Source organism: Perca fluviatilis, chromosome 19 (assembly GCF_010015445.1).
Source record: "Perca fluviatilis chromosome 19, GENO_Pfluv_1.0, whole genome shotgun sequence".
Lineage (NCBI taxonomy): Eukaryota > Metazoa > Chordata > Actinopteri > Perciformes > Percidae > Perca > Perca fluviatilis.
Genome location: NC_053130.1, coordinates 11,952,280 through 11,979,948, shown reverse-complemented (window position 1 = coordinate 11,979,948; position 27,669 = coordinate 11,952,280). Strand labels below are relative to the sequence as shown.

At 40.5% G+C, this 27,669-nt stretch overlaps 1 protein-coding gene across 4 annotated transcripts in view; it reads right to left on the bottom strand.

Moving 5' to 3' along the window:
• Positions 1-27,669, bottom strand: part of LOC120548087 (equilibrative nucleoside transporter 1-like) — a 49,624-nt gene that overhangs the window by 6,000 nt on the left and 15,955 nt on the right. Inside the window, exons 1-11 of one of the 4 annotated variants that reach the window (XM_039784048.1) lie at positions 23,827-23,919; positions 11,498-11,588; positions 11,214-11,295; positions 10,150-10,322; positions 8,503-8,642; positions 6,039-6,173; positions 5,229-5,326; positions 4,764-4,845; positions 1,895-1,980; positions 1,472-1,580; positions 103-188 (exon numbers count right to left, since the gene is read on the bottom strand). In XM_039784048.1, the coding sequence (XP_039639982.1) occupies positions 103-188; positions 1,472-1,580; positions 1,895-1,980; positions 4,764-4,845; positions 5,229-5,326; positions 6,039-6,173; positions 8,503-8,642; positions 10,150-10,322; positions 11,214-11,295; positions 11,498-11,526 (1,020 nt within the window). In that variant the 5' untranslated portion in view covers positions 11,527-11,588; positions 23,827-23,919. Of the gene's footprint in view, positions 1-102; positions 189-1,471; positions 1,581-1,894; positions 1,981-4,763; positions 4,846-5,228; positions 5,327-6,038; positions 6,174-8,502; positions 8,643-10,149; positions 10,323-11,213; positions 11,296-11,497; positions 11,589-12,153; positions 12,308-23,826; positions 23,920-27,669 lie in introns of those variants that run through there. The other 3 variants (XM_039784047.1, XM_039784049.1, XM_039784051.1) reach the window with 3 other exon arrangements.

Genomic DNA, 27,669 nt, shown 5'->3' with positions numbered 1-27,669 from the left:
AATTGCACAGCCCTACGAAGCGTTTGTGAACTTATTAAGCCCTGAACCAAAGAGGAACCCCAAACCTTGAGAGCACTGTCGGTAAAACAAGTTGTTACTGACCCACATACAGACGGCCGTCAGACTCCTGCCAGCCCAATCCATCAGGTTAAAGAGGAGGAAACATGACACAGGGATGAAGTAAGTTCCTGAAAAGGGAGCAAAACAAACAAAGCTGTTGTTAACAACAACCAGACTGCAGATGTCTGTGGGGCCTTGAAAGCTGGAGCTAAAAAGTTTGTAGCTTTCTTTCATGGAGGTTGTCAGCTTGGACTCACAGCAGTTACTGTGTATACCAGGGTCACAGCACAGAAAGTATCTCATCATCCTTAGAAACGTCTCAAACAGTTTCCGTAAATTCTTTTGCTGTGACCCCGGGTTGTGTGAATCCAAGCAGACAACAGCTTTCTGTGCTCCTAGAGGACAACGCCTACAGGGAGTAGCGGATTTAACAAAAGGCAGACGTTCCATGGAGTATTCCTTAAAAGGGCGCTTAAAAAGGATTAAAACTAATTTCAGTATTTTAACAGGGAGAAGGTATGCAGCATTAGAAAAAGGAAAGATCCAAGCGATTGATTTTTATCTTGGCCCATTGGAGACAATATTCACTTATAAATAATAGTAAATAGTAAAATGATGTGAATAAGTTTAAACTATTTTTGTTTGTCTACCAACTTGACATTCCTGACCCACAAAACCCCCTTACTGTCCAAGTTAGGAGTTAAAATCTGCCCAGCTTCTTGGAGGAAACAACAAAAAGTTTATTCCCAAAAATGTTTGGTAACAATGTTTGAACAGGGACAAAGACTTGGCAGTCAGCCCTATCAAATGTCAGATAATCAAAGCTATGGCTCACTAGCTGAGTTTCCATTGCCCAGTAATTACCGGCCATTGACCGAAATAAAATGATGAGGGCTGAGAATTGTAATTGTCTGCGGTCATTACGACCGGTGGAAATAATTCCCTCTGCACAATTTGAATTGTGTTTAAAAAAATTAATAAAAATAGGCTACAGTGATTTTCATATCTTTTGTTCTTTCATGTTTCATTTAAAAAAAAAAAATGACTGTAGCGTATCTGATAAAGGAAAAAACTACATGTCACACTCTGGTTTGATGCAGTTATCTATCGTAAGTTTACAAAACTACAAAATGGTGACAAGCGAGCAGGAAAGTCAAAGCCCAGCCATGGCGAAACAGGGACATTTTGTGAATTCCTTTATGAAACCGAGCAGCGGCCGGTCTAATGTAAATTAAGCCAGGAAATTGCCATTGAGGACAAGTCGGCACCAGCTACAAAATATTTGACTGGAACTTTTTCACATTTGACTGGTAAAATGAAACCTTACAGGTCACGTGACCGGCACGGAAACACTGCTCACTAGCTACTGCAGCAGTGTAGCTTTGTATAGATGTTAGACATGGAGACTCACCCCAGGTGCCTCCATCAGCTAACGTCGACTTGACATCCACGGTCACGGCTGGGAATGTTCCGATGGTGATGGTGAAGATGAAGCACACGGACAGAGCCATCACCCAGATCTGATTAGACACCACAAGACGAACATAATCAATATTGTGTAACCAGTTTAATCTCGGTCATACAGGTAGAAGGTGGAAACTGCATAAAGTGGTCCTAAGGATGAAGCTGCTTATCTCTAACTAGTGATGGGACGCTGAATGACTGACAAGTCATTACTGGTCAATCTCACAGCTACAAGTGAGGTTTGAAATGGTGAGAATGTTTCAAAGCAGAGGTGTCTTGCCTCTTTAACTGTGTATGCAATGCTTTTTTGGCATCCATTAAATTAATTTGTGTTCATACGGTATGTTACAAAGTGGGAAAGTCATTTCACCTGTTTGAAGATGTTTACCACAGACACGGTGGGTTTGGCCTCGTCCTCCATCAGACTCACCACCGGTCGCTTCTCTGCTGGACTTTCTGAGAAACAAACAAACACCTCTCTATCATTAAGTTGGTCAAGTGACACATGGGAGTTAAGACCATCATTCCCACATTTGAGTGGGTGTACGCACAGGATTTCAAATTGTAATGTAACATAGGGTTCCCATTACACTCTCACACACTAGTAGTTAAAGCTCTAGTGCGTAACTTTTTGATATTAATGAACACCCGTTACATTTAAGCCATTGACAAAATGAGTTGCCACAAAGCTAATTAATAGCCGGGACACACTTGGTCGATTATCGGCCATTAGACAGTCTGGCGAGGTCAGTGACGCGAATCTGTTCGGTGTGTCCCGTGCCTTCGTCAGTCTGGGGGGCTGTCGGCATTCATTTTGGCCGACCTGACATGTTCAGTCGGCGGCAGGGCAGTCGGGACTGACCCGGAAATGGGGAGACTAGAGTCTCTCAAAATCTGATGAAAATCTTTTAAACTGACCTTTGTTGATCTGAAATGAAGACAGATTCAGCAACCACATGGCCTATTTCTCGCTTAAAATGTTCTCAAAAAAATGTTTCAGTGAACTATTTTAGTACAATATGAGATCGTATTCTGAACGGCCACAATGACAGTCTGGCTTTGAATTTCCGGAGAAAACAAACCCATGTGACGCATTCGTCTAATCAGCTGCCGGTTTTCATTTCTTGGGCAACAATACAGATTAGCGCCGCCTGCTGTTATAGAGATGTATTACGTCTCGTCTCATCTCGTCTCTTTGGTCTGTTCTGTGGCACTTTTTGGACCAACACGGGGAGACTGATCATTTCGACTGGCTTTTCTGTCAACGGTCGGCCGTCTGGTTGGTGTGTAAGCAGCTTAAGACTATCAGCTCAACACAACTCTCTGTGTATTTCTCAGTATGGCTGTTCAGAAGATTGTGTCGTCCGGTTACTTTCCCACGCAGAAACTCAATTGAAGATAATTACCTCTTGTGAAGAGTCCGTCATGTTTTTTTTAATCCTCTGCATCCTCCTTGGCTACTAGAAACTGCGTGAGGGAGAGGTGGGGGCGGTGCGCGATCACTGAAGGATTGTATCATGTGGACGAGTCAAGTCATTACTTAGAATTCCTCATCGGGGCGACAGAAACTACACACTATAGCTTTAATGCTAGAGAATCACACGAGTCGAGTGGTCTCCAAAACACAAACTGAAACAAACACTTTCAGTGTTCATTTGGCTTTCCAAAACCTTTAACCAGAAATAATCCAAATGGCATGTCTGACAAAAAAAAAGTGACTTCCTATGATAGTGTTATAAATGTTGATAAAATGATAAAAGTCAAAAAGGTACAAGCATTAGTACATAAAAACATAACAAAAAGTGACCTACAGTACAATTCCAATGGATGATTGTAGGCTTAAATTCATTACTCCTGATAGAAACCCAATAACATTCAGCAGATTTAAATCATTAAGTTCGTTATTTATTTAAAGGTGCCACCAGAGGAGTTTTGGGCCCTTTAGCCAAAAAAGACATGACCCTCCCCTCGCCAGTAAAATATTTCTATGACCCTCCAAAATGATTTGGAAAAAAGGCAGGACCTTCCCCCAACAATTTATCTATACCTTCTATACTGGTTTGCGCTTGGCAAAGATATACAGATTCCCATTGTTTTTTTACAGCCATGACGTACGTGACTAAACCTCTGCATTCTCATCTGACGCATCACACTCCTCTGTTATGGTGAGGTGGCCATTTCAGTAGATTTACTCACTAACGTTGTTGTGGAAACACAATAAGCATGGAAACTAAATGCACACCTCCTGCATTACAGCATTACTTCTAATACTAAGTTACTCCTTAGTAAACTAGTACTCACATGAAATAAAACAATAAAACATTGAGACCATTCAGCAAAGCGCTCTGGGTAACATTCAACACACAAACTGGTTGCTATGGACTCGTCACTAGGCTTCCTCCACTTCGCCGTTTAAACAAAGTGGAATAAACGTAAGTCCAAATCTACACAAAACCCGCAATCAATTAGTAAGCTGACATCAAATGTGGCATTTAGGAAACCTTTATTGCAACCTTGGCAGGGTAAGATGTCCAGACTAGCAACAGTCATTTTCGTTTTTTGCGTCCTGCTGCTCCCATAGTCAGCAAGGAAATATTTTTTTTTACTAAAGCAGTATATGAAATCAGATGTATTACCTACCACCATTTAGTTGTTTTGTGTTATTTAAGATATTTATAAAATATCTGATAATGCCAGACGCAATTATTCCGCCCATTTTTTAAACAATGCAATTACCCGTTTCAGCCACCAGGGGAGCAGTCATTGTTCTATATCTATGGGAGCAGTGCTCTCCCTGCCCCACAGCCAAACTCATGGGTCAGACCCATCTGATAGCGAAGGATGGCAGAGACTAAGAGCTACATGGAAAAATATGCACCAAACAAGCCACTTTGAAATTTTGCTGTTTCATGAATACAAAAGTTGGGTAATCCCCCTCTGGACTGAAAAATGTTGGATGACCCTCCCCTCAATAAAGAATAAAAAGACATGACTCTCCCCTATTTTCCTCCGGTGGTCCATTCCATAAATACCGAACGGTCCCTAAGAGCCATCAAACACACCAAACTGACAGAGAAAAAAAGATGGCCATAACATAAACCTATCGTGTTCTTAAGTTATCCAAGTGACAACCTTGTGTTTGTGTTGAGGGCGTCATTTGAAGAAAACTTCCATGATTGCTCATTTTTGGAAACTGGAGCCTGAATATCAGAGAAGGCCTGTGAGCATACTGCATGTACCTTTTTTGAGTAAGTCCATGTTGTTATCCTCATCGGCAGAGGGCCTGGATCCATTACTCTCCATGTGGTACTGGAAAAACTCCTGTTAAAAAAAACAGCAACCATAATGAGGCTTTTCAACTCAGCCAGCACAGCCGATGAAGGATGCAGGGAGGACATCATGTTCCCTGAGATGCTGTAAATTCTCACTAGCAGATGTGTTATCCATTACCTCACAGAGAGTAGAGTTTGGACTGATATCAAAAAGTAAAAAAAAAAGATTGAACTTTATATGGCAACAGTTTAAAAGCATTTATCTAAAAGCATTCAGCACTTATCTCAAGTTTATAAAGTATTTTCCAAAAAGGAACACATGTGGGAACACATTTGAAAGTGGTTTTAAACAAATGTCTGATAAAAAAAAATAAAAAAAATTAAAAAAAAAGACACTATAAAACTTTTAATTTAGAGAAGATGAGGACGTACCATCCTGGGCAGAACGAAGTAGGACATTATGGCCAGGAGAATAACAACACAGGCTGTGATAAAGTAACCAAAAGCACTGTCCTGAAGGGCTGATCCAGCTACAAAAGAAAAACACAGAGAATCATTAGTGTATTTTAAGACTTTTTTTGTCAACTATTAATTTCACTCAACAGGTTTTCATAGCTTCAGGCGATTATCCTCCGTCAGTATTCGTCTTTTCAAATTAGATTTCAAATTCTAATTGATGGATTATATAATTTTACTAGGGCTGAAACAAATTATTTTCATTATCAATTCAAATGAGGAACTGGAACCAGCAAGTGTTGGCCAATGGACATCCAAGCAACTAATTATGTTTCCATAATTATGGCGAGATGATCAAATTAAAAGAGCAGCTAACAAAACATTTAATCAGTTAATCACTCAACATTTGACTGATCCTTTACCAAAACAAAATTCATCATTTAACACATTTAATACCAAACAATATTTGAGTGAATGTGGGTTTCAGACTTCCACTTAAAAGCAGAAATAAACCAATTAGCCCCAAAGTTTAATTTATAATTTTATAAAATACAAATTCTGCAAGATATGGGGAGTCTTATTTCTAGAAATGGTATTGTAGTAGAGCAGGTGTGCGCAGTTTTGTGCAACAAAACTTTCAACTTTTGAAACGCCTCCTAAAAAGATAACGTAGGTGTGTGTGTGTGTGTGGTTTTTTTTTTTTTTTTTTTCGCATTTTGTCCACCTCTTGTGTGTCCATATTTCTATTGATAAAATAGGTGTACTAGAGCTTTGTGTGCAACATACAGGCCAGTGCACAGATCATGGAGAAAGCAGCAAAGGTGCCGGCCAGCCCCTGTCCACTCATGATGGGAGTGGTGTAGGAGGCAGGCAGTATCCCCGCCAGCCCGAACAAGCTGCCCTGAAGAATCGCCCCGAACGCTGGGAATAGAAAAAGGATGTTTAAGAATTAGTATACTTAAAAGAGTCACTGCAACACAGAAAAAATAAAAAAATTAAAAATAAAAACACATTGTCCCACAGCAACAGTAAAAAGAGGCCCAAGAAAAATAAATTGTTGTCCCAAACAGAGAGAGGACATCCTTTATGAAAACACATGGAGCAAATTAATTGTTTTACATAACAGTTAACTATTATTTATCTCACTTTACATAAAGTTGTAGCCAATAAGGCTTTTTCATAAAAACTCTCATTACAACCATTCATACAGCAACTTTGGCACTTAATTAGCTGCAGAAATCTTGTAACGTATGTCCAGTGCTCGACATTAACTGATAGGTTGGATATTCAGCCTATATGTTTCAAATGTATTTTATATCTTGTATGTGGGGTACTACACAAGAAGGTTAGTCTGGGGACAACCTTCACCCACAAGAATGTGTAGAATCTATTATGAGTTTGGGTACAACTTTCACACAGAGGAATCGGAGCCAGGAATGTGAGAATCTATTAGGAGCACGTGCCATAAAAGGTACAGGTTAAGAGTAAACTGTTCCATCTGAAATATATGTCTCATGCTGTGTGAGCACAAAAAGAGTTTAAAAGGGATTCATTCTGATGTACATGTTCGTCACCCTTGAGCAGACATGTTTGTATGCTCACGGTTGTCCCAGTGTCCCAGTGTCCAAATGAAAGTTTGTTCATTGTGTAAATAAAGCTGCATTTGATTTGTACTCTTTGGACTGGTCGTCATCTTTGAGGTCTCCCAACATCATTTCTGAGTCATCACCCGATATCATTAACTTTTTGAGGCAGTTGTCCTTTGGATAAGTACATTTACATTTCACTTGTCCATGCACAAAAGTCACTTGTCCAGGTAAAGATTTATAATTTTATAATTTTGTTGTGTGTTTTGCTAAAGCAGAATTCGAACAAAACTGTCCAAACACTAGAAACAAACCAACAATAGATTTCCCCTTCAACAAGAAATAATCTCCAGACTCCATAATACAAAGTAATACGTTTCACACCGGTGTGCAGTGTATCACCAGAGGTAGTGGGTACTTGAACTTATACTATATCTAAAATAATTTTATAGACATAACAATGGATTTTGCCACTAAATGTTGGTGTTAACCTTTCTTTTTTTTTTTTACAATTTCACTTTCTACCCGGCAGAGGCGGATTTACCAAGGGATCCTTTAAAAGGTGTAGCTACTTTACAGTTGATTATTACCCGATATTTAATCCGGCAAGTGGCGGAGCTGAGGTTTTACAATAACTGACGGACAAACGAGCAGTGGAGTAGTAACGTTACGAGGCAGAGAGCCGGCCGCTAAATGAGTCAAATTAACTTCATGCTTCATCCACACAAAGCACACTGCTATCGCCATGAGTGACCGCTTTATTCGGCTCGTTTTCTGTGAACGATGTGGCAAGCTAACGTAAGCTAACTAACACCGGCTGGTTGGCTTGCTGGTTCCGCCGTGTTTTTATGCTGCATCGCTTACAGAGAATGAGCTGAACAGCTAGCTAGCGGTCCGGCCGACGTTAGCGGTCCGGCCGACGTTAGCGGTCCGGCCGACGTTAGCGGTCCGCTGACCCACTGCCGCTGGGTCTAACGTTAGCGGTCCGTTGCTCCGGATTGCGGGGAAAAAAAATTATTCGTTTCAAATCTGTAACATAGACGTAATGAGTGGCACATAACGTGAAGTAACATGGCATTTTATTTTGTTTTATTTGAGTTTTAACTTGTCCAGTGAGGCAAGTAAATTTCTCTTCCACTTGCCCTACAAAAAAATCCACTTGTTCCGGACAAGCAGACAAGCCTCGAGCCCTGCCATACGTCCACTAGGAATGTGCCGACGTGGACATCAAAGCTTTAAGGTCACGACGGCCTTCCCTCTAAATCAAACACAATGGGCTGTTCCTCTTGAGGACCTGGAGGTCAGGACTGGCCCAACGGGGATAAGGAGGGGGGGGTGAGCTTATACCTGCTGCTCACTGAGTCATTGTAAATAAACACACGCAGCGAGCAGTCAGATTACAGACTGTGTTCTGAAGCTCAATGTGGTAGAGAATAAGTGTGTGTGTGTGTTATGTGTGTGTGTGTGTGTGTGTGTGTGTGTGTGTGTGTCTCCATATGATATACAACAGCCCTGTAAAAAAGGCTACAATAATGAAGGTTATAATGTTCAGTTAACTAATTACATTTCGTTTTGTGACTGACCGTTGATTAGTTTGGTAAAGGTTTGCAGTGACTACAGAACAGTGATGTACAGTAATGATCGTTGGTTATGTAGAAACTCACAGTTGATGCAGATAATTTTGATCATAGTGATGGTGAAGAAGGGCAGTGGGGCCACGTCCACCTTGACGAACACCGCCGTCAACAGGAAAACCACCAGGATGACCACCAGGCTGCCAGAGATTCGAAACTTCTGAGGAATCCTGAGAGAGAAAACGACAGAGAGAAATTGAATTTAAACTACTACATATCATGTCTGTTTCTACACTAACAACCAAAACCACCCGTCAAGAACATTAGCCATTTCCAATTTGGACGCTCAGGAGTTATTTAAAAAAATAAATGTTGGTCCATTCATTAGAAAATATTCAGATGCTAAAAGTAAATGTCAACACAAGCTTTAGGTAAACAAATATACATCATATAAAAGATAGATTTTTTTTTTTATCTGACAGGAGAATGAAGAGATGGACATATGGAAGAGTGGATTTTGATTCATTGTTGAACAGAAGTGAAAACAAACATTTTCCAATTACAATAGTAAGAGGGTCAATGATATTTTGAGGAAGTTAAGGTCCTTCCGGCATCAAATGTAAGAAAGTGGAAAATGGAGTGCTCTGGGTTGTAATTCAGAATCAGCAGCCCTTTGTTAATCAAAAAAGGAAACGCATTGTGTTTTTTTTTAAAGAAAAAGGGAGGGAGAAAATAGATTTCTTTTTTTTTTTGTTGGTTAGTAGGAATAAAGTAAGTATATTCAGGAAGTGAGAGGTAAAAGAGAGGTGAAGAAGAAAATAGGAAGAAGTAGAGAACATAAACAGCATTCCTGGGTGTGTTTGTACGGGGTAAGAGTCAGCCGTGGTCAGGGTCCACCCCAGATCGCTCTAAATCCGACTCTAATTAAAGCAAACACACAGGAGGCATACAGACATACGTTCACATAACAGGATCATGTTACCTATAGTGGCATGTGGTGACCAAGGGGGTACAGATAAACAGGAGGGTAGGCAGAGAGAGCGAGAAACTTAAAAAGGTCCCATGGCATGAAAATTTCACTTTGAGGTTTTTTTAACATTAATATGTGTTCCCCCAGCCTGCCTATGGTCCCCCAGTGGCTAGAAATGGCGATAGGTGTAAACCGAGCCCTGGGTATCCTGCTCTGCCTTTGAGAAAATGAAAGCTCAGATGGGCCGATCTGGAATCTGCTCCTTATGAGGTCATAAGGAGCAAGGTTACCTCCCCTTTCTCTGCTTTGCCCGCCCAGGGAATTTGGCCCACCCATGAGAGAGAGACATCATGGCTTTCAAATGAGCAAAGTGGCAGTTGGTCAAAGCCACACCCCCACCCTCCACCTTGCCCCCCCCCTCTCTCCTTCTCAATAGCTACAGACACAGAAATGGCACATACTAAGGAAAGCTCATTGTGGAACTGGCTCTAGTGGCTGTAATTCTGCACCAAGACTGAATTTCGGGAAAGAGACTTCAGATACAGTATTAAGGGACCACTAAGGTCTATATAAAAGCATCCAAAGAGCACCATGTCAGGGGACCTTTAAGGTGCCGAATTCCCCTTTAAAATAATTTATCATTTAATGCCTTGTGTTACCACATTTGATATTTTAAGGGTTTAACTCATTGCCTCCTGTGGGTGGAGAAGGGTACATACTAGACACAAGACCGCACATTATGTGATGATGTGGAGCAGGTAAGATACCTCTGGTGTAGGAAGGAGTTGAGGCAGGTGAAGATGAGCAGAGGCACCATGGCGCAGAGCGTCATCACATTGTTAAACTTTGACTCCAGCACACTGCGAGTGTCTCCGCCATTCAAAGTCTCATTTGCCGTCTGATTGAAGGAGGGGTCGTCCTTCAGCCTACTTGTGAAGTACTAAAGAAAAAGGATGGAGGAATGTGCATTCATTACGATGGTTATCAGCCTATGCAACTTAACAGCATCACTGAACAATGGACAAAATATTAGAAACACCTCTCTGCATAAGAAAATTTCAATCGCTGAAGCGACATTTCTCGAAAAACAATTTCAACAACTGTTGTGTAGGATGAGAATGAGTGCAGGAACAAACATGGAGGTGAAAGGTCGCTTGAATGAAAGATTTTAAGGGCTTAAATGATGCACAAATCAATCATGTGTTTAAGTTACAGAACCCAAAACTGGCTGAATTTACAAATGTAGTGAATTTTGTCGACAAATGCAAATGTGATGCTTTTCAAGCTAGCCTGACAGGTTTTTGCATTTATAGATTGTGGCCATACAGTATTAGTATGGCCATATGTCTTTAAAGTGCATCATATAAATTGGCATTCCAACTTTCCTTTGTCAAAACAAACCATACTATAAAAATTCAAATTCAACAAAAATTCCCCCTAAGGGTGGGTCCAAATTAACTCCCTGAGGACAATGAAATTGAAATTCCACGTTTTAAGAAGTTAACCCCTTAAAGCTCAAAAAGAATGGCTGAGGATTAAAGAGGCTATAGAGAGGCCTTGGAAAGCTACCTGGCTGGAGTCAGGTCAGTCACCCTGAGTGAAACCAGGTGGTTTTGGAGGGATAGGTAAACAAACAATCTCTGTTTTCTCAAACTAATAGGACCTTTTGTCTAAGTGGAGCCCAACCTTTAACTAATGACTAACCACACGGCCACCAAAGGGCTCTTCCTTTCACGCCCATCTGTCTCATGTTCCAAGATTAACTGCATTTGGATACAACGCTTCTCATACTCGGAAGATTACAATTGTCCTAAAATGTTGCTTTATTTACCATTGTTGCCGTCATGAAGAAATTCCACGGTAATAGGGTTCCCAAGCCCAGGATAAAAAAAATTATCCATACTGCATTGTATCTGGGAAAGTGACATAAGGAAGTTAACATGAAAGTACATCAATCAAGTCAACAAACAATTTATTAACTGGGTCTCATCTAAATCTAATTTTGCACATACTTTAACTAAAACAGAAACTGAAAACAGCATATTGACAGTAATAAGTCCTTCCTAGACTTCAACAGAGAAACAGTTTCCTTCCTTTCAAAAGACTTTCTCTTACTTGTCCCGAGGTGCATTGATGGCCGTCATGTTTCTTGTTCCAAAGTCAGAGGCACGTGCTCAGTTAGGATTTGATCAGGGTGGCACCGGGTCTGAAATACACAGATAACAAATACATGTTTCCAACGTGGTAAACATTTGGAGTTTGTCAGCACCTACATCTTTATCATCAGCAGCCATATGTCTCTCTTTTCTATTTTTAGATATTGATAAGCCAGACAATGTCTGGGTCAACAAAGCAATTAAATAATGGGCTGCATAATGTAGTTTGAACAGTAAATAATACAATATACCAATTCAGTTAAAACTTTCAGGTTCAATTTAAAGTCAGCTCCATATCCGGTGGCAGCATGCCAGCACCAGTGGTAGAAAACCTTAAACTTTATCTCACAGACACAATAACTCAGCCACAAGAACAATGAGTGGTTACATACTCGAGCAAGCAACAGAATTCAAAGAAATTTTGCCACTTCTTGGTAAAGTTGCATAACAGTTGTGGAACTCACAAGACACCCTTCACATCAGTCAGAAACTAATGCTTCAACTCACATAGCATTCCTCATAAATGTGCAACAAAGTAGACAATAAATGCAAAAACATGACAACCATTTTCGGCCTATTAACCTTTAAAAGAAAAAAAACTTTTTATAAACTTACTTACAGTTCAATCAGGAACAAAAAGACTCCTCTTTCCTCCACAACTAAAGCAAAGGCCAAACAAGCTCTGCCTGCTTCATTTTATACTATACCGAGGTTTAGTAGGTTGACACCCCACTGTGGGCTGCTCACTGGACCTGCCCCTCTTCGTATCTCAGTAACCATCCCTCTCTCTTCCCTTTACCTCAAACTCCCTTTTTTCCTCAAACCCTTCCTACATACTTCTGCATTTACATTCCAAGCATATGTGACACTCTTTGGCATAGGTGTCAACTCCCATATTTCTAGAAGAAATGAGCAATTGTTTAAATTTGAAGTGCTCAGAAAAGAAGCAAATGTAACCGCTAAGAGAACAATTTGTAGCATTGTTCTTAAATTACATTCCACAATGTTTGAGTCTCTTGCCTTTACATTCCCATCAGTTCCACTCTGCTATGTTTCACTATACAACACCCATGTCTTCTTAATTTCTCCCTCCATTTCCCCCCATGTTTTCCACTGCCTCCTAATTTCTCACCTTATTTCATCTGCTGTTCCTTTTCTCCGCTCAAATTATTCCATCTGTTGCTCCCCTGGCTTTTATTGTGCAACTCATATTTTTTTCCTTGTCCTAATTCCCCAATGCCCTTTTATTACCTCCAATCACTCCTCTTGTCATTTAATGCTGCTCTTATCTCCACCCTTAACTTATCCGACACCATCTCTCCCCTCTGTCCTCGCATCTTCTCCCCTGGACCTGATGGAAGACGTGCTCAGATAGCTCTGTGACACATTCTCCAAACAACACAGAGCTATTTGGCATCAAATCAAGCTAAACAAAACAAGGTTTAGGGGTTCTCAGTAAATATATCAATCATGAGCACTTACATTCAATAGCTCTAAGTAATGCACTGATTAATTGGCCACCCATTGTAATAGACTGATAAACGTTTTAAAAAGGTACCCTGCAGAGTTTTTGACAACTAGTATGGCTGTGGGTTGACCTAATGTTATTATCAGTGGGTTTCTTTTTTGTTTGTTCTCATGCACGATGGACACACACATGGGTGATGCGATACACATTCCTGCCAATAGTTTACAGGAAAAGGAGAAGACTGCTTGCAAGTAAACATGGATGTAAACAAAGCAAGTTTCAAACTTTTGAGAAAAGAAATCGCCTTTGTAAATGTCATCACGTTTGTAAGACCCTTAAAGCGTAACTCTCGCCACAATGCAACCTAGGGGCTTTTTGTGAATGTACCCGAGTCAAACTTTCTTTTAAAAGCATAATTAGGACGGAAACACCACTTTTAAGATTGCCCGTATTCTCGTTTTCGGTCAAATGGCCTTTTGAATGGGAGAGCTAGGGGCACTACTATGACAGCATCAAAATCACTATTTTTAAAACAGTAAGAAGGCTCGACACAACATGGAACTTTGCTCGAAGTATCACCAGGGGCTCTACACATGAACTCGAGCATTGAGAACATTGTTTGTGTACACAGAGTTTACTAAAAAGAAAGGTTTTAACAACTCCCTGTAGCTGTTGGTTTTCCCGGACACCGTCCATCTTGCCAGTCAAAAATAGTCGATCTCCGAATGCAACTTAACAGGGAGGAGAGTAAAGACGGAAAGCTCCTAAAGCTTAGTTCCATAGGAATGCACGGATAATTTGTTGTTTTGTTGTTAGTGAAAAACAATATTGACCTTGTAGTTGAAAAAGGAGCCTCACATAAGAATGACATTTCTTCCTATGGAGTCCGTTCATTTGCATTCGGAGATTGACTATTTTACACACAATGTGTTTTAGTGAGTAACGCTAAATGTAATCATAACTTGCGTGTTGACAAGAAAACTCCATAGGGCACTTTTAAACAAGCTAAAATCAGATGGATAATTAAGCAATAGATATTGGCAACAGAAAACCTGATCCGGCTCTACCAGTGCATTGTATGGCTTCTTGCTGACAGACGTGACATGATGAGTCCCATGTTTGATCTGGCTGGTCATGAGTGTGCTCTCAGTAAGGACAGAGACTGCTCTATGGGGACCACACATACACTATAGCCCATTCAGTATCAAGCATCTAAACTATACTGAATGAGTGGAGTCTAACTCTGAGAAACAACTGTCTATGAGAAAGGTCTGTATGGCATGTGAGATAAGACAAAAGGCCATCATACATGATGTTAAACAAGTCTATATGTGCTTGCTTACACGGAAAGTTACCACGAGACCCGGCACACAATGTGGGAATAAAAACTACGCAATAAATCAGCAAGGCCAATTTGTCGGACTATATTAGCCTGTCACTCATAAATAAGTATATATTTTGGCCAATAGAGGCAATGAGTGGTTCCAACAAAAAAATAACAGACATGTTTAAGGTCATTTAGAAACTGTGTCCTGTCCTTAAACAATTAATTTCTGCAGATATATCAGATTTTGTTAAATCTCAATATTGGTTGGTCTCAAAAGTCTTACAAGTAAAAAGACATTTTCTTTCAGCGCATTAATTTGGTGGTTTTATCACCAGAAGAACATTTTGAAGTAGCGGTCAGAATCCAGCTCATGCTGTGTGCCTCCTCCTACAGACTTTGCCTTGACGATGCCTTAGCCAGTTTTAAAATAGCCGTTAAACAACACAGTCAAATTAGTATTTTACACTTCTTTGTCGTCTTTTTCCCCTCTCCCTCTAGTTGTCATGACACAGTCAAATCCCATAGCATCGTCCAAACTTTATCATAGCCAATAGCATTACAAACACCACTACGAGTCACAGTTTAAAACACACCGGCTAAGCCATGTCCCAGATTTCTGTAAAGTATGCCTCTCCAACCTAAAATGTCATCAAAACGAGCCAGCTGGCATGAGTTGCCTGTTGTTGAAATGTTGCCCACCACGCACACAGTCACACAGACACTTTGCAGTCTGTAGAGTGGTACAAAACTCCAGTTTGGCATCAGTCTGACACTTTAACTAGCTGGCCTCTCAGCGACATCCAACTGCAACAATGGCCACTCCAATGGAAAAGATTTAACAGGAGGGACTAATTTATTGTTTCCTCCTCTAATGTCAAGGTAACAAATATGGTTAAAATCTTGCCAAAGAAGGCCAGTTCAGACTAGTCTGCTTGCCGTGGTCACAATTGTGTGCAAAGTTTTAATGATGCAACTCGAAAACCTTGTCACAGGTTATAATTTGCTAAATAGATATTGCCTGCATGAGGCTTCTTCTAACAAGACACTATGCTGTTGGTCAGATGATTATTACACTCTAATCCACTCATGTCTTATGTTAAACATTGGCACAAAGGTCCAAGGTTGGCACATTTTATTTTCATCAGGTTGTCTTGTCATTCTGAGTTGATACTTGATGACTTCTGTTAGCGCTGGGCGATATGGCCTATAAATAATATTAAAAATCTCTTCTAAAGCACTTCACAAATGCCCAATTTAACCTTTGATGCATACAATCACACCGATGATTCTAGTAGTTACTGCAACATGTCTGCATTACAACATTCTTGTATATAGGCATGGGCTGGTATGAGATTCTGACGGTATGATAAGCTTCAGCAAAAATATCACGGTTTCACGGTATTGCAAATACAGCTATTTTTTAAATGTCTGGGTAAAAAAACACAACTTTTTTTCCACTGAACACAATGTATTTTATTTTGAAACAATGCACACTGGCAGGGAGAGGGATTTCTAAACTGCACTTTCTGTCCTTGAAGACTCATAAAAAACAGCTCATACCTTAGGAACGGTATGATAGAAAATGTTAGTGGTTTTAAAACCTTGACTTTTTAAAACCGCGGTATACCTTGAAACTGGTAACCGGACCATGCCTATTTGTATATATTTATTAGTGGTTTCTATTGAAACAATTTTAAAACATGCACACAAAAGGGGGAATCACCACCAAGTATTTATTCAAACCAGGCAATTGCACACATAGGCTCAACAGCTGTTAATAATAATAATAATAATAAATAATGGCATGAATGATGCAGGCCTACATACTGTAGCATAGTGTTACTGTGCACAAAGTGAGGCTCAGCGTCTCTCATCAGCTGTCACTACCCAGCATTTTACTTGCTAATATAAGGTCTCCAGCGAACAAAATGGATTATTGACTGCAACAGAATGATTTTAACAGAAACACAGCCTAACAGCTGCGTTCCAGATAGCACAATTGAGCCAACAGGACACTACATCCTCCGGGCGGATAAAACAGCTGATGACTCCAGTAAGACCAGAGGTGGGGGACTGTGCATTAATGTGAACAATGCTTGGTGCACGGACACTGCTACAATCAACACTGCTACAATCAACACTGCTACAATCAACACTGCTACAATCCCTTAGTAGCCACGTATAAACTCGCTTTGGCTGTTTCTTTACATACGTCACACACACTTGCCCAGGAGAGTGGTCTGGATGGGCAGAGAGTGTGTGTGACAGCAGCTTAAAAAAAAAAAAAAGTTGGGACAATTTATACTCTAACTTCTGTTTCCATTTCCCTTTTCTTGACACAAAGTATATCCAGAATATGAAAGGGGCTCCTCTGTATAGGACCAATGCCATTGCTACCATGAACAATTGCACTGTTTTCCAGGTACAGGCTTAATAGGACAGCTTCTAACCCCAAAAATGGTTCGCAGACCACTCGCACATTAGATGTTGGATCCCTCCATAAGCATGGGAATGCACAAGGAAGTGGACATAAGAAATGAGGAGATAACCAAGCAAAAAAATAAAATTGAAACAATTTGTTTAAGTGTGACCTATATCTTAAACACAGAGGTAAAAGGAATACATTTTTCTTGTCTCACCAGCATACCTCTCTAACAGGGTCGCCTTTATTCCCAGGCTGACACACAGACTAGTTTGATGCTGGTCACATGATAAGACGAAGGAAGAATAAACCCCTTTCCTCATGGTCATTTCCCAGTGCCTATAGATGGCGAACATCTTGTCAAAGTCATAACGTTTCCTCTGCACAGTATTATACTGGAATGCCATTATAGGAATTAACCAGAGTAAATTGATAACAGGGAGGTATTTCTTTTTACACCATCTGCCACAATAAGCAACAGGCATGGCAAGATCATGCCAAGAGTTGTTTTTGAGTTTAAGACATGTTCTGAGTTTAGGAGATTTACTGATATTAAATTATATAGGATGTAATTTGGCTATGCAGCACATATTACACTACAATCAACGTGTACAATCAATTCCCCTGCATGGGGAAACAACCAGACTTTGGGTAGTGGGTGCTGGATTTCAGTGGCAACAAACTGTTGTAGCCTGATTTAACTCTGGCCTCCTATGCACAACTCCTAAAATTGTTCACTGATGATTCATATGCGGTTCACATCTGAAACTGGCAATGGAGTTTCCAATTTCCGATCCTAGAATGACCAACACACACAGACACACACGTACATAAAATGCAGCTTGCTCAACAGCCCGAGAACATCCAAGAACACATTACAGTTACGTTACAGTACATTGAGTTTTACAGCCTTGATCTCCATTTGTGCATTTCCTCTTGCCCTTCTTTCAAGGACAGTATTACTGCCTCTGCCCTCTGTCGGTCTGAAGAGCACAGAATAAATATTTTAGAACAACGCAGAGTCCAACAACAGACAGACTGGACCAGTAGTTTACATAATCCTAAAAAGAAAAGATGTAAGCTTCTCTGAAATATTACATCATTGAGAAAAGCCTGGGAAACTCATGTCTCAAGATGTCCATTTTTGAATTATCAAGAGAGATTAATGAGGGACAGAATTCAAATTTTAAGTTTTATTTATGCCTCTCTGTTGAGGGGTTCCCGCTGTAAAAGCCTCTGGTATAGTAATCAATTGATAGTTCAACATAGGGCTGCTCGATTATGGAAAAAATAATAATAATCACGATTATTTTGGTCAATTGAAATCACGATTATTTAACACGATTACTCATTAACATTTGGATATAATGTCCAGGGTATAATCTGTTAGTGTCCTTTATCTCACAGAAAGAGTCTTTGGATCAGAATAAAATCTGTTTTACTACTGTTACAGATATCACACATAACGTTACACAGCTAATGAACAGTTCCACAGACATAACACAATGTGCATCTCATATCGCATGTTCACTCACTATGACCACTACTACTGTCATTACTAAACACTGTGCCAAAATATCAACAATAATGTCGCCGTCAGTGGGCTTATTTGCTAGCTAACCTTAGGAAAAATCCAGCCCATAGACGGTACCTTAGAGTAGCGTTACGTCAAACAGGTGATTTAACGTCCCCTAATCAATGCGTCGTCATTGCTAGCGACAGACAGGGGTGTCCTGAACAAATCCTCCATTTTTAAATAGTTTAGCCAGCGGTGTTTTTTGTTGCTGCCTCCAGCTTCTTTTGAAACAAAATGTGTCTTCTGGCTGTGGCAAACAGCCACATGCCGAGAATCAAAAACAACACACCTTCGACGTTCTGTGCGTGTGTCGCGTTAGATCACGGCAGTTTCCTGCGGCGTAGCTATGACGACCTGCCTACTAAATCTGCAATGGAAAATGGAGGACGGGGCACTGCGGCCGAGTCGAGCCGAGCGGAGCTGGAACTTGCAGTGGGTAAACGCCATTACTGATGTTTGGTGGGAAGTCAATCACATCAGTAGCCATCATTCCTTCAACAGCTTGTCCACACAAGCCTTTCATGTCAGCCGATGGCTTTATACTAGTGGCCAAATGAAATCTAAATTGGAGTTAAAAAAAACAAAAAAAACTCAACAACAGATAAAAGCAATGTCTAAATCTGAACCAAAGCTCACTTCAGGGAACATAGGCTGTGAAAAGAAGGACCATGACAGGTGTCCAAATACATTGTCACCTCATCCCTTCCACACGAACAGAGATGCTTTTGGGTATTCAGAGTCACACCAAACAGACGCAGCAGGCCTAGGTAACACTGTAGGGATCCTACTGATTGACAAAGAGGCATGGAGGCTGATCAAATATAACTCAAACAAACCTCTAACAACACTGACTGGACCTTTATTTTCTTGGAAGCTGGGGTCAGAAACCCAATATTTAGCTTGGCACATGTTGCTGTTTTTAATCTCTACCAGATCGTTCATCACCAAGTGGCAAGACGACACTGCCCTGATATTTTACCAGTTCCAAAGCCATAATGTAAATGTTCTCACTTCATATAATTAAAACATTACAGCTTCTTTTCTGGTGGATTAAATTAGATTTAAAGGGGTGATAGAATGATTATATAGGGTATTTCACACTGTTCCTTATGGTCTCCTAATGGGGTATGTAACATTGGTTGGGCTGAAAATGGCCTGGTTGATATTTTATTGGCCCTTATGCATCCCTGTGTTTTGGCCCTATTTGTAACAAGAGCTTTTCTTCCAAATATGGTATGGTCATGAATATTTAGATGAGCGCGTGCCGTGATTGGTTGAGCGAATTTGCCATACGCAGACATTAGAGACGCGCGTTGATTGGTTGAGCGAATCCCCAATACACATACATTAGAGAAGCGACAGAATCTCATATTCCAGACACTGCAATGTTTCATTACCAAATTCACTTCTGAGACTTTTTTAAGTGAGAAATCAACTATATAAAGCTCAAATATGGGCCGTTTTACAAAAATTGATGGCTAATTGCAAATTTGGTAAGACGTGTCGGACTTTAGGAGCTCCACACAGTCTGACGAGAAAGCGACCGCCTGCTGGGCTCCATACCCAGGGCAAAGTCACCCTTTGTGGATACTGCACTACGGGGCTCCGCGGCCGGCATAACTATATCTATAAATAATACATTTACGGTTTTGAATGTCCCAATGTCTTATAAAGCTAACCGTTGTGTCCGATTTGATTTTAAGGCATTTTTATGAACGCGAGGCGTCTTTGTAGGACAAGCTGCTGCTTGCTATATGTCCCATTCATTACAATGGGGAAATACCGCAGCTAGCTAGCTACACTTCCCCCATCACTAAATTATATTTATGTTTGAATTTCGCCACGCCAATTTATACAACACATTCCCCAATGTCTTATAAAGCTAACCGTGGTCCGGATTTGATTTTAAGGCATTTTTATGAACACGTAGGCGTCTTTTGTAGGACGAGCAGCTGCTTGCTATATGTCCCATTCATTACAATGGGGAAATACCGCAGCTAGCTAGCTACATTGTCGCCATAACTAAATTATATTTACAGTTTGAATTTCGTCACGCCACTTATACAACATCATTCCCCAATGTCTTATAAAGCTAACCGTTGTGTCCGATTTGATTTTAAGGCATTTTTATGAACGCAAGGCGTCTTTGTAGGACGAACAGCTGCTTGCTATATGTCCCATTCATTACAATGGGGAAATACCGCAGCTAGCTAGCTACATTGTCGCCATAACTAAATTATATTTACAGTTTGAATTTCGTCCACGACCTTATACAACATTATTCCCCAATGTCTTATAAAGCTAACCATTGTGTCCGATTTGATTTTAAGGCATTTTTATGAACGCAAGGCGTCTTTGTAGGACGAACAGCTGCTTGCTATATGTCCCATTCATTACAATGGGGAAATACCGCAGCTAGCTAGCTACATTGTCGCCATAACTAAATTATATTTACAGTTTGAATTTCGTCACGCCACTTATACAACATCATTCCCCAATGTCTTATAAAGCTAACCGTTGTGTCCGATTTGATTTTAAGGCATTTCTATGAACGCAAGGCGTCTTTGTAGGACGAGCAGCTGCTTGCTATATGTCCCATTCATTACAATGGGGAAATACCGCAGCTAGCTAGCTACACTTTCGCATAACTAAAGTATATTTACAGTTTGAATTTCGTCACGGCATGAATATTACAGGTTCCTCAAGGTCTTACAAAGCTTAGCTAACACTTGTCCGATTTCGGATTTCAATTGAATGTATTTTTGTGAATGTCAGAGTTAGGAGGAGGCTAGCTAGCTCTCATTGATGGACTCCATCTCACCGCGGCTCTATCAATGAGACTCGCGGACAAGAGGCATTTATTTCCCCGATTGTTTGTTTAAATAACTCAACACACATACCCATTATAAGATTAACTGGAACCTGCGGGCTGCGGTAAAAGACTGCGGGCGTAACAAGCTCGCTGACACTGCGGTCAGGGCGGCATTAGCAACCCAGGCAGCACCAACACCGGCACTAAACTCGGCCACACAGTCGGAGAAAATTTGCAATTAGCCATCCATTTTCGTAAAAGCGGCCCATATTCGAGCTTTATATGGTTGATTTCTCGCATAAAAAGTTTCAGAAGTGAATTTTGTAATGGAATAGCAGAGATCCGTGCTGACCTAGCTAGATTCAGAAGACTACCTGATCTCAGGTCAGTTGTGTAGCCTATGTAAATATTGGGGCTTGACTGTTCTCTTAAGGTTCCGGATTTTGAGACGCTTACGCAAGCAACTCAGCTTTGTTGGGATTCGCCCGTTTTCAGAGGCAGTTTCAAAATATGAGATTTTCATAGTAAAGGGGTGTCAGTGGGATTTTGAGCTTCTATGTATGTCCTATTTACCCACCGAACTGTCGTTATTCAACTATGACAGGGTAAAATCGGTTTTGCATTCTATCACCCCTTTAATCAGAACGTACAAACTGAATGATTATCTTCTTTATTGTCACTTTGAACAGACAAAATTGTGGCATTAACTCCTCAGCAAACATCTTTTCGAGGAAGCACGAATATCTCAATGAAAACAGGGTGCAGCTTCATTCTAAACAATACCATTTTCCACTCGTTTTTGCCTGTCGTGAATTAAATGAAATAAGTACCCACAGTTTGTGCTTTGTGCCTGTTAATCAGCACAAACAAGTTATGTATAAAATTCACATCTGTGATTTGCATCTAGACAGCGATTGTCATGCTTTGTATAATCAAGAGAATACAAATAAAAACAGGAAACAGTGGCACTGAGACAAGAAAACAGACTTTCGTGAGACACTAATGAGTCATCCTCGGGGAAAACTCTGCAAAGAAAACTAAATCTCATCCATGTTAAAAGGGGGGGGAGGGAGCATAAAAAGGTCTCCAAATTCATTGTCTTCACACAGACCCGCCCCTTTACACCCCAAATTATTTCCCGCCTCTCAGAGCGAGAGAGAGCAGGAACAAAGCCCATCTCCAGCTGCCTGTCTTTTTAGTTGGTTCAAGTGGTCTGGAGAAATAGCTGACTGATGAACTGGCAATATTAACTCCACTTATCACCATGACTACAATACAGTCAGCGCTGATGGGTTTCAATCATGGATGTATTAAGAGAAACAGTTTCAACGGGTAAGACTAGAGGAAGCCACGGTTTCCATATTACCTTTGATTAGTCAGTTTAGCCTAATATTTTCTTCATATGAGGAGTTGCCAGCCAAAAGTGATAAATGCTTTATTCTGCCGGCACGGACAATAATGACTGACATTTGTCTCTCAACTCAGGAAACAGATGGGAACACTTAACTCCCACTCCTATATAAAAAAAAAACAGCGGTGGGACGATGCTGCTGTCCCGTCAGCTGTTCAATGGAAAACAAAGCAACCATTCTGGTGCACTCTTCTTCTTGCTTAATGGGTCAGAGTCGCAAATAGCACAGACACGTGTGACATGGACCCAAGCCAGGAAACACTCATAGCAAGAGAGATCTAAGAACACTACAAAACTAGCCCCTAAAATCATTAAAATATCATTTAACAGTTAAGACAAAAATACTAATAAGATAAATAATAAATAATAATAAAAATAATAAAAACTGTAGCAGGAATGTTAGTGCCTGTCAAAACCACACTCCACTGACATGATTATAAAACTTGGTTACAATGGACTCTTTTCTTAACTATTTCTACTGGCAGGTGCTTTCAATGGAACTTCTAGCTAATCTTTCTGAGATCACTTGGGTCATGTGATACAGTTTCTCCCCACGTGCGATCAATGAATATTCACATTAAAAGCTGCCACACGTGGTTTCCGACAGGGAGCAAATGTCATGCCTACATGATCACCACGATGTATTGAGACGTCTCATCTTGGTCTCTGAATTTCGCCAAAATTGCAACATTTAGGACTTTCACTGATTTAGGGCAGACAAAGAAACATAATGAGGCGAAATATGAGAAATACATTTAGGTTGATTTCAGCACCTGTTTGCCTGTTACATTACAGTTTTAGTAACCGTTACTTTTATTTGTAGTATTTATTTTATTTTGCCCACAACACAGTCGCTGTAGTAAACTAGCTGGTAGCCTACATCCCGAGCCACCGGCTAACTAACGGTCTAAAGTTAACGTTAGTTGCCCGTCTAAACGGACCATGCTTGAAGTTTGGCGCTAAATTTAATTACCAGTATCAAAGAGGTAGGAGGTAGGAGGAGAGCTCCACTATCAAAACACCGTTACATGTTTCTTCAATGTTGTCTCTCAGGAACAGTTAAAGACATCAAAACGAGCCACGGAACCATAACAATTAGCAAAAGACGTCAGAAATAAGTCAGAATCTTATCTGCAACGAGCAAAGTTCACGTTATTTTATCAGCAAATTCGCCTTTAACCGTCAGTTTTGAATTCAACCAGCTGCCATTCTTCACGAATAACATTTAGTCAGTTAACACCGTCTTTGGTTGAGCACATTGAGATGTCCTACCTTATCATTACAGTCTGTGAAGGCTTGTGTCTGATCTAGTTTTTGTCCCCTGTTCAGGGGCTTCGTGTGACATTCGTGTACACCTCGTAAAAGTCAAATTCCAGACGCAGAAGTAAACACTGAACAGTTATTTAACCACACTTTCAGCCGTTAGGCCTACATAAAAGAGGGATCGTGTAACAAAGTGAAGAAATAAAAAAAATAGTGAATAATCAATTGAAATTTGCAGACAGTCGTTAATTTTCCGTATAAGTGTGTATATATGTATATATATATATATATATATATGTTCCTTGCAGTATCACAGCTTATAAGGAAGATTGTTCAAAAACTAAAATACAGTCTTAATCAAAACATAATAAGCAGCATCCCTTTAGTACAAGTAACTCAGATTAAGTCAGTACATAGGCTACAGATTATACAGTAACATTTTAGGTGATTATAGAATTGCTGATCGTCCCTGAAGCCATCAGCAGTGTCGTCACTAGCGGTAATCACAATGGGTAATCATAGTGAAAACTGTAGAGCTTTTTTCCCCTGAAACCTCTGACTAATTGTAAAATTTATGTTTTCATGTACCTCTTTTTATTTATTTTTTCTATGTAATGATTATTGTTTGTATTGCTTCATATGTTTTTTTATTTTTATCCTCATAAGTTTGTACACTTTATGTTCATGTGCTATTACTGTTTACCTGATTCTCTGTATACTGCATTTTGTCAATAAAAAAAATGTAAACAAATTTTAAAAATCATAGTGGGATTGCACTGAAATGTCAGCCACTACCCATGCCATGACTTTCTAGATGTGTAGCAGTCTGCCAACTCTTTGACTATCTCTGAACCATATTGGTTATGAATAATATCTTTACTGACACATTCAACACTGATGATATGGCACATCAAAGGTGCAGCTATGACTTCCAGTTACTTATCATTCAATGATCACCAACTGGCAATGGTAGAGAAATAGTGTGATAATAACAAATAGCAGTTGAAACGGAACTGACACTTTGCTGCAACACAAACAAATATATTTATTCACACACACACACAATGAGGCATATTTTCAGTTGTGATTGAACTGTACTTTTTGAGTTACTATATAGGCCAACTTTGATCTTGACATATAGGCTAAGCATTCTGTAGTACAAATTATAATAAACCCACTATTAATTACATTATCTTAATGCAGCGTAACTACTTCAGCATGTAAATAATGCACCTAAAATACAAACGTTCTCCGGCATGCACTCTAACAATGCAGCCCTATTTCTGATACCGTGGGGGGCAGAAATGTTGCCGTGGGGGGCCGCCATGGTCAAATCAACATAGAGGAAACACTGAATAAGCTAACTATTATTAAAGGTCCTATGACATGGTGCTCTTTGGATGCTTTGATATAGGCCTTAGTGGTCCCCTAATACTGTATCTGGAGTTTATTTCCCTTAATTCAGCCTTGGTGCAGAATTACAGCCACTAGAGCCAGTCCCACAATGAGCTTTCCTTAGTATGTGCCATTTCGGTGTCTGTAGCTATTGAGGAGGAGAAAGGGGGGGGGGCAAGGTGGAGGGTGAGGGTGCGGCCTTGACCAACTGCCACTTTGCTCATTTGAAAGCCATGATGTCTCTCTCTCATGGGTAGGGCTTTGACTCCGAACTTCGTTATTCGAATATCATTCGAATATTAAAAAAAATAATGATATTCGAACGAATATTAGCCAGCCCTTAATATTCGAACCTGTTATGGTCATTGTTTTTTGTAAATGCGTTTGCTTGTAAACGTTGTTTTCAGTTCAGATTCCGAGGCTTTTTCACGCATTTCAAAATGTAACTACACGTCGCGGCGACGCACGTCTCTCGGCCGTGGCTCGGTGGCGTTGCATTCCCCCTAATTCTCAAAGAAGGCAGGCTGGCCCAGGGCCAGGCCAGCTCAGCGGCGTCTTTCTCCCGTCGCGTTCCGCTGTCTCTCCTACCTACACCGGCGCCGCACCCTGTCCCTTCTCCCCTTCCTACCTGCCTGCTCAGTGCTGCTGCACATGAGGAGAGAGCACAGAGGGGAGGGGGGGGGGCTGCTCCTCAGTCACTCAACAGAAGAGGGAGGGGACTGTTTCGGCGGCCACAGTAGAGAAATACATTGCGTGCTCGCTGGACAATACTGGCGACTCTTTTTTTATTTTACAGAAAGTCGCTGTCTTTTCTACAGAAATTCGCCACATTTGTCGCTAGTCGCTTTTGTGAAAAAAAGTCGCTAAGTTGGCAACACCGCCCACACACACTGGCTCGACGCACACACCAGCACACGAGTATAAACGTCAGACCACTTACATAGGCTACGGTGAAAGCTCCGAACTTCCTGTCGAAAGCACACTGTTTGTGTTTAATCCAGGGTCTGACTTAATTTCTTTTTTTAAACTGAAGGCATTTAATGGTCAAAATATTATTAATAAATATTCGAATATAAATATTAATATACAAACGAACTTCGAATATGATTTTTGGGCAAAAGTCAAAGCCCTACTCATGGGTGGGCCAAATTCTCTGGGCGGGCAAAGCAGAGAAAGGGGAGGTAACCTTGCTCCTTATGACCTCATAAGGAGCAGATTCCAGATCGGCCCATCTGAGCTTTCATTTTCTCAAAGGCAGAGCAAGGATACCCAGGGCTCGGTTTACACCTATCGCCATTTCTAGCCACTGGGGGACCATAGGCAGACTGGGGGAACTCATATTAATGTTAAAAAACCTCATAAAATGTTCATGCCATGGAACCTTTAACATTATATATATTGTATATCAAACGTAAGCAGTTATAGGCCCACTAAATGCAGTGACAGGGGTGAGCAATATGTAGGCTATATAAAACCTTCCATCACGGTGTAATTTGATATCATGACATAAAATTACTAACTACTGCCACGAGCCTTCCTGATCATCACCCATCACTACAAACAGTCCCTGTGTATGTATACAAAGAAATTGTGTTTAAACAGGCACGGAGGGAGCAGTCTTCAAACTGTGCCATGAATCATGTCATTTCACTAGCATTATTCACACTTTCAAATGCAAAGACAGCACAGTTATCCAGGCTGAAGGTCAATGTTGGTGTTTAACAGTCTGAGAAAAAGGATAAAACAACACAAGTTACGACAGAGCGTGCCTGAGGGAGCTTGTATTTGTTTGACTGTTGTCGTCACGTAGAAAAGGGGAACGTCGGACCCAGATGCAGAGACGACAGACACACGAGTAAGCTCGAGGATTTACTTTAAGGAAAATCCAAACAAACAAAAGGAGTCCTGGAACAGCAGGCAAAATACAAAAGCAGGAACAGGCAGAATCCCAAAAAACAGGAACAGGCAAAAACACAGAAACAGTGGCAAGCAATCCCCTGACAGAGGCAAGTGTGATCCACAGAATAGCAACAATGATCTGACACAGACAAATGATTACACAGAGAATAAATACACAAGTAAACGAGGGTTAACAAGGGGCAGATGACACAAGGGCTGGGAAACAGGTGAAAGACATCAGACAATCACAAAAGTGGGATAAACCAAAAGACAGGAAAATAAAACAGGAAACAGAAATATACACAACCACAACAGTTGTAAAACTGACATTATCATTTCGCCTCACCGAAAGCTATTATATTGAATTATTCTCCATGAGAACCCTTTTCAGGGGAATTGTGCAATCAATGTATGCCATAATGCAACACAATGTCCTAAAGCTGGCTGAAAACAAAAAGACAAAGTAAACACTCCTCTCTTTTTCTGCTTTTGGAGTACAGCTTGTTTTCTCAAGTGTCTGCGAGAACCAACACCGATGTTTAATTTTATCACAACACT